Raw genomic sequence first — 16,336 nt, forward strand, 5'->3', positions numbered from 1 at the left:
GTAAGAACCTTGACAAACATGGCCACTGAAACTTGGAACATTGTTTGTAGGAAGAGAAAATTATGTTTCTCTTTTCCAAACATGTATGTTAGTATATTACAGTTTAATGAATATGTTTTCTTATTATCATATATGGTTTCATACTTTAACAAAACATTCACCAAGACTTCACAATGTTTTATTATTCAGTAAAATATTTGCCAAGATCTTATAAGATTTTATAATTTGGTGAAATATTCTCCATCACTGTACAAGATATTATAATCTGGTGAGAGATTCGCCAAAAAAATTATATATACATATTATATTATTGATAAAATCGACTCCCATTTTTCCTATATATCATGGGGATTAGCCCATTTATTATACATATAAATTTAGGATGGTTCTTAAAATTTTTCCTGTTGCCACTGCATTTATGGAAACAATTCAAAAGATACATGGAAACCCAAAGATTATTGTAAGTGACAAAGATGCCTTTTTCACTAGAAATTTTTGGACAGAATTATTTTCTTGTCTGGGTACGAAATTAGCTCATAGCTCATCTTATCATCCTAAACCTGATGGGAAAACTGAGAGAGTGAACACATGTTTGAAATGATATCTTTGTTTCTTTGTATCTAATAAGAAAACACAATGGGTCAAGTGGTTACCTCTAGCTGAATGATGGTATAGCAATTCTTCCATACTGCAGTAAAAATGGCCCCATTCATGGACTTTATGGATATCATCCACCATCCATCACATCATCCTTAAGATAAAATTCTAAGGTTCAAGCATTGGAAGATCACATCTAGGATCAACAACAAGTTCTCCAACTCTTAAAGGATAACCTCACTTTGGCGCGGAATTGAATGAAACAAAAGGTATATCAACATCGCAATGAAATAAGTTTGGATGTAGGCGATTGGGTATTTTTACGTCTACAACCATAAACATAAATGTCCCTCAAGTAAGATAAGAAGGATAAATTATCACAAAAATACTATGGTCCTTACAAGGTGTTTTAAAATATTGATACTATGGCATACAAATTAGAGCTTCCTGCGTCTTCCCGAGTGCACCTAGTTTTCCATGTTTCATGCTTAAAGAAGGTTATAGGTGACAAGCTCCCAGCTCAATGATTATTTCTAGAACTTGACGAGGAAGGAAAAATCATATTGGAACATGAAGCAATCACAGAAACAAGAACTCAAGAGCTACGAAATCGATCAATTTTAGAGTATCTCATCATGTGGAATAATTTACCCTCTCAACATTCCACATGGGAGGATGAGAATTTTATACAGAAGCACTCAGAACTACTCAAACGTTAAGGAAAACACTTTTTTGAAGGAGAGGGGCATATTAGGTCCCTATAATACTAGTGTATCCCCTTATTGTTATTGTTAGTGTAGCCCCCTTATTGTTATTGTTTTTCTCATGTATTCCCCATATTGTTATTATTCTACCCCATAGAAGCTCACTAATGTTATTATTGTGCCCTTGCATTACTATTGTTATGTAGAATCTGATTATACTGTGACCCCTTAGATTCCTATATATAGAAAGGAGGCTTTTTCATTTGAATCATCCAAGAAATTTTCATTTATGTAATGTAAAGGATGTTTCCCCCTCGAAGAGGATAATTTTTAAGTTTTTGATCTATCTTTTTGTGAACTAGTTGCATAACATTCATGTTAGGTCCCTATGATACTAATGTATTCCCTCATTGATATTGTTAGTGTAGTCCTCTTATTGTTATTGTTGTGCCCATGTAGTCCTTATAATGTTATATTGTGCCCTATAGAAGCCCACTATTGTTATTGTTGTGGCCTTACATTATTATTGTTATGTCGGCCCTGATTATATTATGACCCCTTAGACTCTTATATATAGAAATGAGGTTTTGTCATTTGAATCATCGAAGAATTTTTCATTTATGTAATTTAAAGGAGGTTTCCCCCTCGAAGATAATACTTTTTAAGTCATTGATCTATCTATTTGTGAGTTGGTTGCATAACATTTGGTATCAGAGATTTCATCTATTCAAAACTTTTCCACTCATGTATTCACGTTTTCATCTACTATCAATGATGTTAGGAGAGAAATTTTGAATAAGTGTACCAAATTTTCACTTTTACTGTTGGTGAATAACAAACTAATAACAATAATGGAATTAGACCTGTCTTCATATCTGCACATAAAATATGAGAAAACACTACATAAAATAACAAAAATTGAAAGAACATGCAAATAAACAACAAAATATACCCAATGGAAAGACAAATTTCATTAAATTAACTATTTAAAATGACACCTCAGAAGCGTAACAACAGGGACTTTGGTCAGTTACCGTCCCCCTTTGTGGGAGGGTTCTTTTAATGTCCCTTACATTGCTAGTTGATGCTTCCCTCTCTTCTCCGTATGCGAGCGGGAAATGGAATTACAGATAAGAAAATGAGAGAACTCAAATATGTAAGATTAAAATGATGATGATGATAGTGATCATGTGTAAATGTTGAGGGAAAATCTTCTCTATTTATAGTAAAATGCTAGATTAGACTATACCTAGTTAAATAATAAAATATTTGGTTGACAATATCAAGATCTAACATTATGAGTATTTTATTAATTTTGGGATAGGAAAATATTAGAGAAATGGTAAAGAATATCTATTTAGTTAACTAACTCAAAAAAATAATGATTAATTGAGTAAATAAGAAAATTTGTTGAAGTAATTAATAAATGATGATTTATTAATTATTTATTGGAGATATGGTCAAAATAAGTTAGAAATAATTATTAAATAATAATTTTATTATTATTTCATGGAAAAAATAAAATGATTAAGAAATAATAAATAAATAGTGATTATTTAATTATTCTTATAGAAATGGTAAAATTGGGTGAAAAAAAATTAATTAATTTCACATAAATGGGTAGCGATACAAAAATAACATGAAATTAATTAAATACCTTTTTCTTCATGTAGATGAATAAAATGGAAATAATTTAGGGAAAATGATTCACTAAATTATTTATTATGGTGAAAGTGACCTTTAATATGTATTTTTTTTTTTTTTTTCTCGTTAATACTATGCTATGCTATTATTTACATTAAAAGAGAAAAACGGTTACAGCCATGAAGTCATATGCCAGAGGCCTGGGATGGCACTCTGGGCTTACAGTACTCAAAAAACCACCCATACAGGGTCCACACCACTAGATTGATTACCCACGCAGGGGCCTTGACATGAAAACAGATCACCCACACAGGGGCAGCATCCTTGAGATCAGACACCCACGCAGGGGCGCTACCACAGAAATGGAATGCCCACGCAGGGGCTTTAGACCCTAGAGTAACAGTGAGGGCAGAAGTAGTCATTCCATTCAGGGGCGTGGATGAGAAAAAGAAAATCGTCATCAAACTCCCTCGCAGGGGCGTGGAGACACACTGAACAGTATAATTCGCATATAAAACAGAGACATTCCAAACATACCAGCTGCCATAGTGGCTTACCTGACGTTCCATAACAAAATCAGAGCATCATAGACAAGGAAGAGAGTGAGCGAGCAGATGACTAATCGTCTGGCTCCTCCTCATATATCCAGCACAATCCTTCCGGGGGGGGGCCCAATCAGCCTTGGCTTTCTCTGACGAAGGCGCTTGCTGAGTCGCTGGAGGGTCGATGTCTGGCCTCGGGCGGTCCTCTGGCATTCCCTCAGCAGCCCTGGAGCTCTCAGCCTGATGAAGCTGTGGGCGGGGCTGCTCCCCGACCTCCTCCACCGGTTCTTCTAGAAAAAGGACAGAGACATGGGCATTAATGCGCGAATTGGCCTGAGATCTATTAAAGGAGGAGAAAACGCGGTTCCAAACGCAGGAAGAGGATTGGAGCCCGCTTCAAGATTGCCAGCATCCATGAACTGGCGTGATTGCAAGGGATTAGCTTCTGCAACTCGGTGAAATAAACAGCGGCAACAGCGAGAAGAGGCATTATCGACGGATGGGCACGAGGTTCCGCCTCTACCAGAGCCTCGACGGCTGATGAGGCGCTGTCGGGGCTTGACCATGGTGTCGTTGGATACGAGAGAGCGAAACAGAGCAGGGTGAACAAAAACACACCCGTCGCCCACGCTAGCAGGCTTGCTCCCAAATTCAAGTGCAACGGGGGCACCTTGAGCCAAACCTTTGGGAACTGACAACCATAATCCCAAATCCACACACTGTAAATGATCCACTACAAAATATTCCTTACCTTCATTGTATTTATGCTTCTCTGCAACGTCTCGGCCCTCACCTGCCATAACTGCACACAGCAACCAAGGCTGTAATCCGGACCAGGCATTAAATTGCCATCCCTTCCCTCAACAGCACCCACGCTTGCAACCTCCGACGGCTGCTTGCAGTGAATGCTCAACTTAAACTTGGTACCGCCCATGGTGACCAGGTGGCGGTCCCATCTCCTCGCCCGTGGCACCCGCATCCAGGGACCTTTAATATGTATTCTTATAATGAAAGTGAGCTTTAATATGTAGAACCCACACTACATGGCATATTTTGATCATCCTGATAAAAAAAATTAAAAATGTGGAGTCATTATTTCACGGAAAAAAATTCAAGATTAGAACAAACTATACTAATATAAAATACTTACTTAAATAGCCAACAATAATTGCTAGACAACTGGATACTTGGAATTCCTGTATGAATTTGAATTCCTCAATGAACTTGACTTGACATCAAACACATCAAGGGAAGGGAGGATAAATTGGGTAATGAACTCATTATTAGGGTGGTATTAAATACTTGCTTAAATAGCCAACACTAATTGCTAGACAACTCGATACTTGGAATTCCTCAATGAATTTGACTTGACATCAAACACATCAAGGGAAGGGAGGATAAATTGGGTAATGAACTCATTATTAGGGTGGATAAGATGCATGAAATAATGATTAGCATGCATGGTTAATATTTAAAAGATAGAATTTTAGACACTGTAAAATTACGCTAACATTATATTCAAGTGAAATAAAGCTTACACTAAGATAATATACGATTGAAGAATTTTAGGCACTGTAAAATTACGCTAACATTATATTCAAGTGAAATAAAGCTTACACTCAGATAATATAAATTTATAGGATGGAAGACGACAGACTCAGAAAAATTATATAATTATTATAAATGCAATACGCCAATATTTTTGGTTTGGTGTGAAGAAAGGTTTGGTTGATTATATATCTAGATGAATTAAATTTCAAAAGGTAAAGGCTAATCTTATAGATTGAATAGGATTCCTGCAACTATTTCCCATTATAAAATGGAAATGAAAACGAGTTGTCCTATATTTTATCATGAAATGGAAATGAAAACGAGTTGTCATATATTTTATGATTAAATATTTTAGGACATTGAAGTAACATGATTTCAGTAGTGTTGGATAAGTTAACAAATAATACACATTTTAGATCATTGCTAAAATATTTAAGATTGCAATTATATTTATTATATATGGTCTGCTTAAGTGTTGATAGAGATCTTGAGTTCACTTCCAATTTTTGGAAAATGTTATTTAAGGATTTTGGAAAAAATATGAATTTCACTATGATATCACATAGACGTTGATGGATAGACAAAGAGGATGAACTAGATAATTGAAGATATGTTATGAATGTATGGAATGAACAATCCTTCCAAATTGGATGAAAAATTAATTTGGTTGAGTTTGACTATAACATCGAGTATCAAGCAACACTAAAGATGATCCTAATGAAAGCATTATATAATATAAAAAACATACATAATTTTAATATCATCATTGAAGTTAATATCATACAAAAATGTTTACCAAGGATAAGATGGATATGAGAGAAAAAAAAAATAACTAAGAAATTCCTTACAACAATTAACACACAACAGAAACAAATAAATCATAATTTTGAGAGTGGGATTCATGCTTATGAATGAGGCTTTTGTTAAGAAACACATCTTGGAAATACAACGATTATTGCTACTTGCTTTTATTTTATCACATCTCTTCAAACCTGATATATTTAGCAATGAATATTACTAGCTCAATCATATAAATTAGATGACTTTAAGAATGAATATTACTAGCTCAACCATATAAATTAGATGACTCCTAAATGCCAATAGGAATCAATACATAATAAACATTCAAACGCTTGCTTAATGCGTAAATAGGCTTTGTTACAATATCATGGGCCAATACAATGGCTTATCAATACCACATGTTTAAAAACCATAACTCATTTCATATGACACTTGTTCATATACCATTTTTTTAATTAATGAATTTGATTAAAAAGACAAAGACAACATAACTACTCCAAAAATAAATAGCATCCTTTGATTTATGCTTAAAATATTCTAGAATATTCTAGGTAAGTTAAATTCCTATTATATACCCAATAATTATTTATTATTAAATTAAAGTTATAAAAATCTATTCCAAAATAAACAAATTTATTAAAATAATTATAACTATTTTGAATTTAAATATTATAATCTATAAATACACATTTTTAAACTTAGATATTCTAAAAACTAAATATTTAATATTTTTTTAAATAGAAATTTACACATTTAAATCAAAATAATTTTTTTTACAAATAACAATTGAAATTATCAACCTAAAATAAAATATCACACTTTAAATAACACTTGTTTTATTTAATGAAAAATGTCTATTATTCATTTATCAGCATTGTCTTATGCTGGTTGTGAATTCCCATAGAAAATAGGATAACCACATATTTTAGGAATATCGATTACATTGACAATGTCCTAGCCTTTTTTGTTTCTTTAATCATACACTATCTATTAAATAGTTGTTTAAAAACCTATTATTTCTTTGTTTGGTGGATTTTTCTATTTGAATCACTTTCTATGGCCCAATTCTTTTGATTTTTTCTACTGTCACTTTGTGTGGTTCAATTCTGTCCATTCCTATATGCTCAAAAAAATCAAGCTTTTAATGATACGATCCACATTCTGCACCTAACATAATCTTCTACCTTTTCTATGCTGGTCAAATTTGACCATATAATACATATCCATAGCCAATCTAATTGGATTTTAAATCTTGTTGGACTGTTAAATATGTGTGAAATGGTCATTGTTTCACAAGATAAATTCATTATTTACTCTCCCTTGGTTATCATGATCACGGTAAAGTAATGCAAAATCGTTATCTTTACCAACAAAAAATTGCAGAGTTGTCAATCTGTGGTTATGGTGTTTACACCGATTCTTCCAAGTGCTTGATGGTAGCAATCATCTTGGTTTTCCATTGGAACAGTCCCTCAACATATTTTTCTTCGTATTCTGGATCGTCCAGTTTACATGGCGGCGTAGAACTCGCAGTGGTCACCATGGATTCCTGCATATACTGTTGCTCCGCATTTTTCGCTGAACAAAACAAAGATTCTGAACAGTACTCGGACGCCTTTTCTGGAACAGATGGCTTATATTTCATTAGATTCGAGTACTCGTTTAGAACATGGAACATGTAATCGTATACATTCGACATTTTCAACTCGTTCACGATAAATTCTCTGGCTTCCCTTCCAATCGCTTTTGCCTGCCAAAAATTTAACACACAGTTCTAAATATGGTGTGTTTTACAGGGAACAATTTTCCAATGGCGGAGCTGCTGTAGAAAATTGAACTTACCTCTTCTCTATGCTTGTTTCCCCAGTTAACAGCAAACTGGATGGAGTCACATACTTTATCAGCTCTTACAGGCCAGTAATGTTGTTGAGGAACAAGGCCTCTGAGAAAGAAGTCAAAGTATTTTGGTGCTATCAAAAGAGTTGTGGAGTCACACGCTAAAATATTCTTTAGGCTCACTGACCACGAGTTTCCTTCTATAAATATCTTGTATCTGCGACACAAACAATGGCGTGTTCCATGAATATTCGCTCCTAAGAATTGGAGCCACAGTATAAACGATGCACAACTGGTAATTTGGTTGTTTTCCATGGAAATTGGTAAAATATGTAAGATTGTTACTGTTCTATGAAATTGCAGATACCACAGAAATTTGCAGATTTCATTTATTCGTTTGCAAAGTATGTTTTCAAATTGGATGTTGAGGATCTTTCATTTATTCGTTTGCAAAGTATACTGTCAAATTGGATGTCGAGGATCTGTAATACGGTAAGGACTTTTAATGAAATCCATTTATCTATTTCGGGTATTTTATGTTGATCGTTGATTTTCTGAATATTTGGGAATTTGGTGGACATGGGGTAGTCAATTTTTAACAGTCTCTATGTCCATCCGATTCCGCAATCCGCGGGTTCCAACATATATATAACAGAATTCGGGGAATCAACAATCAACTTAAACTCAAGGATCTATTTTCAGCATATATATAACTCAGGATCCATTTCCAGCTTATATATAGAACAGAATGAGACAACTGACCTCCTATTTAAAAAAGGTACTTCCTATCTAAGAAAGATATTTAGAAGGAAACAAGTAAATTAATTTGTGTGTCTTCATGGCAGCATCAACTACTCTTAGGAAGATAGTTAAACACAGACCTGATTATGAAGGGAGTTTTGTATAATTAGAACGGGAGTCTTCATTTTGATAATGTTATGGTTTTAGGTATAAGTTTGATTTAGAAAGATACTTAGTAAAATAGGAAATAGAAATGTATGGCATAGGAATGATAGGAGAAATATGATAATATAATATTTCGGTTTTATTTAGAAAAACACTTTTAATAAAACCAGAAATAGAAATATATAGATATAGGAATAGTAGAAAAAATATGATAAGGCAATATCTTGAATGGAAATTGAAATATGTAATATTTTTATAGATTTTTTCAAAAACAAAAAACATATGTTTTCAATGGTTCTACTGTTCTTTTTCCGGTAATCACTATTCCCTTTTTCTAGTTATGTTTCGAGATATCCATATGTTAGAAACTTTGAAGACAAAGGTCGCTTTCTCAATGAACCAAAGCCTTGAGGGTAGGGTTCTACTCATCTACTAGGAATTATGATCACAAATAGAATGTGGCCTTAGATGAAACAAAATGAGTAGGTAAGGGGTGAGTTTCTGTATAGATAGATAGATGGTATAAGTTAAATGTTCCCATAAATAATTTAAATGTGTATTAATTTAACTTTTAATTGAAGGTGTAGAAACTTTTAAAGGAAATAAAATGAAAAATAAAGATATTTATTTTGATTTATTAGTTTAAAATATTAAAATTAAAATTATTATGTTTTTTATATAAATATTAAAAAAAAAATCAAAATTAAAGATACTAAAATAGAAACTAAAAATAAAAGAAAATGATGTATAAATAATAAAAAGGAAAAAGTTTTAAAAGAAAATGATGTATAAGTAATAAAAAGAAAAAGTTTTTCAATTGTTTTTTAATTGTTAGTAACTAAGATATAATTAATAACTATTCACATAAAAAGATTTAAATTTTTTTTTTACTTTTTGGGATACAAGGATTCATTATACTTTACAAATATTATGAATAAATAATAAATTGATATTCAACATAGAAATTAAATTACTTATTAATAAAATATAAAATTTAGATTTTTTTTTCCACTATCATTATATATATTTTAAAAATTCATTATATATTCTACATGGTTAAGAAAATGTATGGTCAAAAATATGAGTTTCCTCATTATTCCAACAGAAAAGGTAAAGTATATGGACTTTTGTAAACTTTAACTTGTGTAGTCAATTTACAATGTAGGCTTTAAGTCTCTTCACTGTCTATTTTTCAGAAACAGAAAGATTTTATATATTAATAATTTATTTTATTTTTTCAGATAAATTTAGTCTAACAAATAGAGGAATTACCAAGAAAATTATAGAAATTCCAGTCATATTAAAAAATCTGACAATTTTTTTTATAAATCCAAATCCAATCTAAATATTCAAATGAATACTAAGCTCGCAATTACCTATGCTTGCACTGGTCTGCGAGCTTGGATTCTCGGAACCCTTGTCTCGTCTCTTTACCCCAGTCCTACATAAAATAATAGCATACATAAAAACATGGAATTTCGCATAAAAATTTATCGGAATCCATTGGGAATTTATGTCGAGCTTACCTGAATATAGACATGACCGTTCCAGTGGGGCATTTTGTTGCACTTCAAAAGTTCCCGCCTCCATCCAGTATAGGGATTGCCTTTCCAGTAAGCCGAAGGATCTCTGTCTTCCCACTTGACCTTTTGGCTGCCAGTCTGGATATCCCTCACTAACGGCTCCCATGGCGGTGTCATTATCTCAGGCCTGCAGGATCACACTAAACATCAGCAATATAAAAAGCGTTTCTCACTTGGAACGAAACCAGTCACTGAATGTGTGCCCCCTATTCATTCATTGATTGCGGAAAGATCTACACCAGTTTTCTATCCTCTTTAACTTTATCAATCCTGGGACTAAGCTTTGGATATTTCTAAGAAAGGGTTTTTGTGTTGTTTTGTTTTTTTATTTTATTTTAGAAAGATAATGAATATAAGTAAAATTAAATTATTGATTCATATTATTTAAGGTTTGGAGTATGTTTTAAAATTGTTTTTTCTGTTAAGATTTTTTAGGAGGTAAGGAAATAAGTTAACAGCTTAAGATCCAGAGTTATCTGAGTGGGAGTGAAAGCCTGAGTTTTCACTGACCATCATGTGTCTTGGTTTTCCTTGAATAACAGTGATGAGTCAACCTGAATTCACAGTAAGCAGCTAGACATAATTGTTTTCACTGCTGATTTGAAAACTAAATTATAATAAATTTTCCAACATGTTAAAAATATTAAAAAAAACAATTAACTTCCCATAACACGGGGCACCATTCGTTTTAAAATAATGGATTAGATTGGCATCCATTACAACTGGATCTCTATCTTAATTTGTTGAAGAAGAGTTCTGTCGCAGTCAGAGTCATATTAGTGAAAAACTTTACTGAGAAACTTTATCACTTTTGGATCTACATAAAACCTTAAAAATAACATAAACTAATATAAAATGAATATCCAGGGTATAACTTTATCTATAATGTGTGGCCGAATTCTCAATTAAAAAAAATGTGAATGAGAAAATGACATTCAAGTTTGATCCTTTTCTGGTTCGCCTAAAACTCTAAAATGTGGAACATAAACAAACAGAGAGGATAAGGTTTTATCTTCAATGGGAGGCCGAATTCTCAGAGAAAATAAAGGTTTGAAATGAACTCCTCTTTGAGGCTACCCAAAACCTTGAAAATGCAAAAACTGACCTTGAAAATGCAAAAACTGGTTTGAGGGTAAAATTTTAGTAAAAAATTAAAATTTTGGGAAGAATATTTTTCAAGAGATTTGAGATTTTTATAGTTATTTATATGGTTTGAAATTTTAAGATGAGAACGGTGTAATGGTTAAATCTATCTAATATTTCAGACAGTTATTTTAATTGAAAATGCAAAAACTGACCTTGAAAATGCAAAAACTGGTTTGAGGGTAAATTTTAGTAAAAAATTGAAATTTTGGGAAGAATATTTTTCAAGAGATTTGAGATTTTTATAGTTATTTATATGGTTTGAAATTTTAAGATGAGAACGGTGTAATGGATAAATCTATCAAATATTTCAGACAGTTATTTTAATATTTCAGACAGTTATTTTAATATTTCAGATGGTTATTCAATCCATGATAGTGAAGTTCTCTGGTCTCTGATAATAGATAGAATAACCATCCTAAACGTTGGACACATCATAAACCTATTACAGTTCTCATTCTGAAATTTCTAGCAAAACTATTTTTATTTCCATGGTTCTCTGCATGTAATAGTTATGGTTAAAATTGATGATAATTGAAATATGTTGAATTACTGGTATTGATAGCAGATTCTATATATTTAATGATACTGCAAATTGAAATAGACATAAATTCAATCTAAAATTGCCATCAAATTATGTAAAATTATAGTGAATTGCAGATTCTATATATCCAAGGATCCGACTCAAGACATTGGGAGCGACGTTCTACCTTCTTGAATTAAATTGGGTTTAGATGAATATTTTCCATTTATGAAGCACTTACCATCCCCAGAAAGACCAATCTGGAAAAACAATATCGAATGTCTCTTCGCTGCCGCAATAATGAAACAGAGCAGGAGGTGCCTTGGCGGGATCCTTATGCCCGGCACGACCGATGACGGGCTTGTCATCACAATTGAACATCAAGTCCAGGTCCGGAAGTTTTCCGGGATAAAATTTCATTAGCTGGGCAATCCCCCAGAAGGTAAATATATCTCTGGTCTGAAAGGACTTTCTGTACCGTTCAATATACATCCTGCCATTAACAATCGTCAGCCTAAAAGTCGCCGACTTCTTCGCAGCTTCAACCATGTCCAACGTAATTCCAGTCTTTGCCCAAGGCTTCAAGTCCTGGCGAATCCAGTTAAAATACAACGGGCATGACCCCGCGGACGCGTTTGGTTCCGCAGGAATGGGAGACAACGATGGTGAACACGCTGTGTTGGGCGCGCACTTCAGAGTTTCTTTGCTCTGCACAATTCTCTGCCCGACATCGTTTGCTACGGCGTTTTGATTTTCCCGCAGCATATTTTTGACCGCAAGCGATCGTTCTTCCCAGAGGCCATCAGACTGCAAAAATCAAACACCAGTTCATAGTTATATAACTAGATTTAACCAAACCAGTAGTAATCTTTAAACTCAGAGCAAAATGAAAATCGCACCCAACGCTTGATAAAGAAGACGGGGATGGATATAATTGCCAAACCCAACAACACAGAGACAAAACCGACTGTAATTCTGCCCATCTTCATTTTTCTATTTAGACAAACTGTATATCTTGATTATTGAAACCTCGAACGTTTTGAACACTACACCCATCATCAATTTTCAAATCAGCTCCAAAGAAAACAGCCTAATTTTTTCTTTTCTTCGAAGAAATTGCCCTATGAACTGGGCAGGATTCCACTCTTAGAATAGAATTCTAGGTCACAAACGCCATAGCCTATTCAACGCCGTATCGCAGTTGTGTTCTCTCAACTTAATTCATTGACCTCTCTGGCGTGATTTTCGTAATTTATGAATGGCTGAAACGTTCCTGTAGCAAAAAGGAAAAAACACTTCCAATGGTACTTCGCCGTATCGCAGTTGTGTCCTCCCAACTTAATTCATTGACCTCTCCGGCATGATTTTCCTAAGTTATTGACGGGCTGGAAACGTTCATGTAGAAAAAAGGAAAAAACACTTCCTATGGTAGTTGTGGACCACAAAAAAAAGGAAAAAACAAAAACGGTACACGCACAGCGAATAAAAAATTAAGTGCCAATGTAAATTTAGAATACTTCCATACGTTGAAATTGAAACAAAAGTATAGTTTGATATTTTCTTTTGTGGAATTTTCAGATGACGTAGAAGATGCGTTCGTTGCGTCATCATCACGTTAAAATATTTGGCATTGACTTTAGGTATGGGGTTGTTTATAGGGGTGAGCACTAATCCACTAATCCAATTTGAAGCACTGGTTTTAATTTTATTTGGAAGGGTATATATTTATCTAATTTTTCAAAAATGAAAAGTTGTTGAATTGAGGCTTCTGTGATCATATCGGTTTATGAGAGATTTTTCGGCATAAATCACAAGATTTAGACGCGTTTTGAACCAGCGATGTGGTTCATTGTCAGGGCAAGTTGAAGAACCAGATCCAGCTTTGCATGTTAAATAGCATGAGCAGAGTCTCCAACAGCTAGCTAAGCCAACCCTGGAAAAGAATAGGTCCTAAAAAAAATGAATAAATAAAATAATTTAATATGAAGTTAGTTGAAATATGGAGACCAAATAAATAAATAATATAATATAATTTAATTGGTTATTAAAAGGGGTTAACAATTAAATAAATACATAGAAACTAAAAAAATAAATAAATTAAATTAAATTAAATTAAAATTAAATTAAAATAAAATAAATTAAAATTAAAATTAAAAAAAATAAAAAATAAAAAACAATAATAATAATAAATAATAATAATAATAATAATAAATAAATAAATAAAAATTTAAAAATAAACAAATAAATACAATAAAATCTAGAAACAAAATAAAAATAAAATACTAGAAACAAAATAAAAATATATAGAAGGAAAAAAAAATAAAAATAAAATAATAATATTAATAATAAGAATACTAATATTAATATTATATTAATATTAATAATATAAAAAAAATAAATAAAAATATAAATATAAAAAAATAAAAATAAATAAATAAATAATAATCATTTAAATGAATTATTATTAATAATATTACTATTATAATTTATTTAATATTAAATAACTAAATATTAGGTTAAAAAATAATACTAATAATAGTAAAAAATTATTTAATAGTAAATAACTAAATATTAGGTTAAAAAATAATACTAATAATTAATGTAAAAAAAAAAAAGAAAAAGAGAGACCAGAAACGAGGGGAGGGGAGGAGGAGGGGTGGAAAAGAAGGAAGCGACTAGGAAGAGAGAGTTGGGACCCAACATCTACTGATTTTCCAACCATCCTCTCTATTGAGATTGCTCGGCCTCTTTTCAATTTCCAGAGCTTCCCTAAATTTCCGATGATGGAATTGAGAAACCCTAGCAATGACACTAGCATCTTCAATACAAACATGATGATTGGTTTTTTCCGCATGCTCAGCTAAAGCCGAAGACTTTGATCTCCTATGCTTAAGGTCAGCTGCGTGTTCACTAATCCTTTGATTGATGGAGCGGCCCGTCTCACCAATATAGGGGGTCCCACATGAACAAGGGATAATATATACCCCTTTCATATCTTTAGGGTCGATAGGATCCTTTGCTGATCTGAGGGACATACGAATGGTGTTAAGGGGCCTAAAGGTTACAGGGATACTATGCATCTTGAGAATCCTTGCAATCTTATCAGTGGTCCCCTGAACAAACGGAAGATGGACACCAGGAATATGCTCCTTCGGTTCCCTTTTAGTAAGAGAATTCCTGGCGGCTTTTATGAAAGCCTTCTATCCCATGTATCTACTATATCCATTCTCAACAAAGACGTCAAGGAGATGGGATTTTTCTTTCTCAAAGCTCTTTTTATCTGAGATCCTTAGGGCTCTAGTAGCAAGGGTATTGAGAACCCCCATCTTCTGAGCCGGGAAATGGTGGGAACTGGCATGAAGATACTGCTCCGTATGCGTTTTCTTTCGAAAAACTTGGTGGGAGAGGGAGCCATCACTATTCTTAGAAATAAGAATATCAAGGAAAGGGAGGCATCCATCAACTTCCTGCTCTTTAGTGAACTTAATGGCCGAGGATTGACTATTGAGATGATCGAAGAAGAGATCTAATTCCTCTTGGCCATGAGACCAGATAACATTGTTGTCATCCACAAACCTTTTCCAAAGCTTGGCAGAAGACGGGATGAGTTAAGAGACTTGGACTCAAAATCTTCCATAAACAGATTACCAACGACTGGGGATAGGGGTGAGCCCATTGCAACCCCACAGGTTTGCTCAAAATACTCGCCCTCAAACAGAAAAAGGTGGAAGTGAGGCAGATCTCAACTAAGCGAGCCGTGTCAGGATCTGTAAGGCGGTTGATAACCTCCAAGGCCTCACTAATAGATGCAAGTGTACAGGGAAACAACACCGAAACTAACAAGAATGTCCCTAGGTCAAGCTTAATGTCCTTGAGTTCATTAATAAAGGAAGCAGAGTCTTTTACGAAGGACTCTGTATGACCAACTAAGGGCTTAAGCCTTAACGCAAGGAACTTAGCAAGAAGGTAGGTAGGACCTCCAATGGTGTTGACAATGGGCCTTAATGGAGCTCCTTCCTTGTGAATTTTGGGGAGACCATAGATCCTAGGAGTGATAGGGTTGCTCTCAATGAGTTTATGGTGCAGGGAACTCACTGAGCTAATGGACTTAATGGCAAGAGCCACATTCCTAGCAACCTTTTTTAAGGGGTTTTTGGGAAGCTTTTTATAGCTACCACTATTATGAAGATGATCTAACATCTTATTGCGGTAATCAACCCTGTTAAGAATGACGGCAGCTCCACCCTTGTCTGCCTTAAGAACAATGATATCTTTGTTTTGGTTTAAGGATCTGAGGGCTACAGATTCTTCTTTGCTCAAGTTGCTCTTGGGGGGCTTAGCCTTTCTCAAGACCATAGCACAATCCTGCCTAATGGTGTCCTTGATTTTATCAAGATAAACCTCTGATCCTCAAAAAATCAATGTCACAAATGATATCATCAACGGGAATTTTCTTAGGAGCTAGGGAAAAAATTTAATCCCTTACTCAAAACTTTAAAAACCGAA

General features: G+C 33.5%; 1 protein-coding gene across 1 annotated transcript; it reads right to left on the reverse strand.

Moving 5' to 3' along the window:
- Nucleotides 1-6,742: 6,742 nt before the first annotated feature.
- On the reverse strand, nucleotides 6,743-13,210 carry LOC149196779 (uncharacterized). Its single transcript, XM_089403790.1, has 6 exons — nucleotides 12,730-13,210; nucleotides 12,072-12,637; nucleotides 10,108-10,291; nucleotides 9,958-10,022; nucleotides 7,682-7,892; nucleotides 6,743-7,589 (listed from the first exon to the last, which is right to left on the reverse strand). The coding sequence occupies exons 1-6, from the start codon at nucleotides 12,817-12,819 to the stop codon at nucleotides 7,248-7,250; spliced, it is 1,458 nt and encodes a 485-aa protein (XP_089259916.1). The 5' UTR covers nucleotides 12,820-13,210; the 3' UTR covers nucleotides 6,743-7,247.
- Nucleotides 13,211-16,336: the final 3,126 nt, after the last annotated feature.

Source organism: Pinus tabuliformis, chromosome 2_2, assembly GCF_031772625.1.
Source record: "Pinus tabuliformis cultivar Carrire ecotype Pingquan chromosome 2_2, CPIR1, whole genome shotgun sequence".
Lineage (NCBI taxonomy): Eukaryota > Viridiplantae > Streptophyta > Pinopsida > Pinales > Pinaceae > Pinus > Pinus tabuliformis.

Bases quoted from the DNA above. Each gene is read 5' to 3' on its own strand.
- LOC149196779 (XM_089403790.1), bottom strand. From the start codon at position 12,819: ATGAAGATGGGCAGAATTACAGTCGGTTTTGTCTCTGTGTTGTTGGGT. The intron at 10,023-10,107 runs GTAAGCTCGACA...TATTTTATGTAG, and splicing joins ACGGTCATGTCTATATTCAG to GACTGGGGTAAAGAGACGAG. The intron at 7,893-9,957 runs GTAATTGCGAGC...TTTGTGTCGCAG, and splicing joins GCAGACCAGTGCAAGCATAG to ATACAAGATATTTATAGAAG.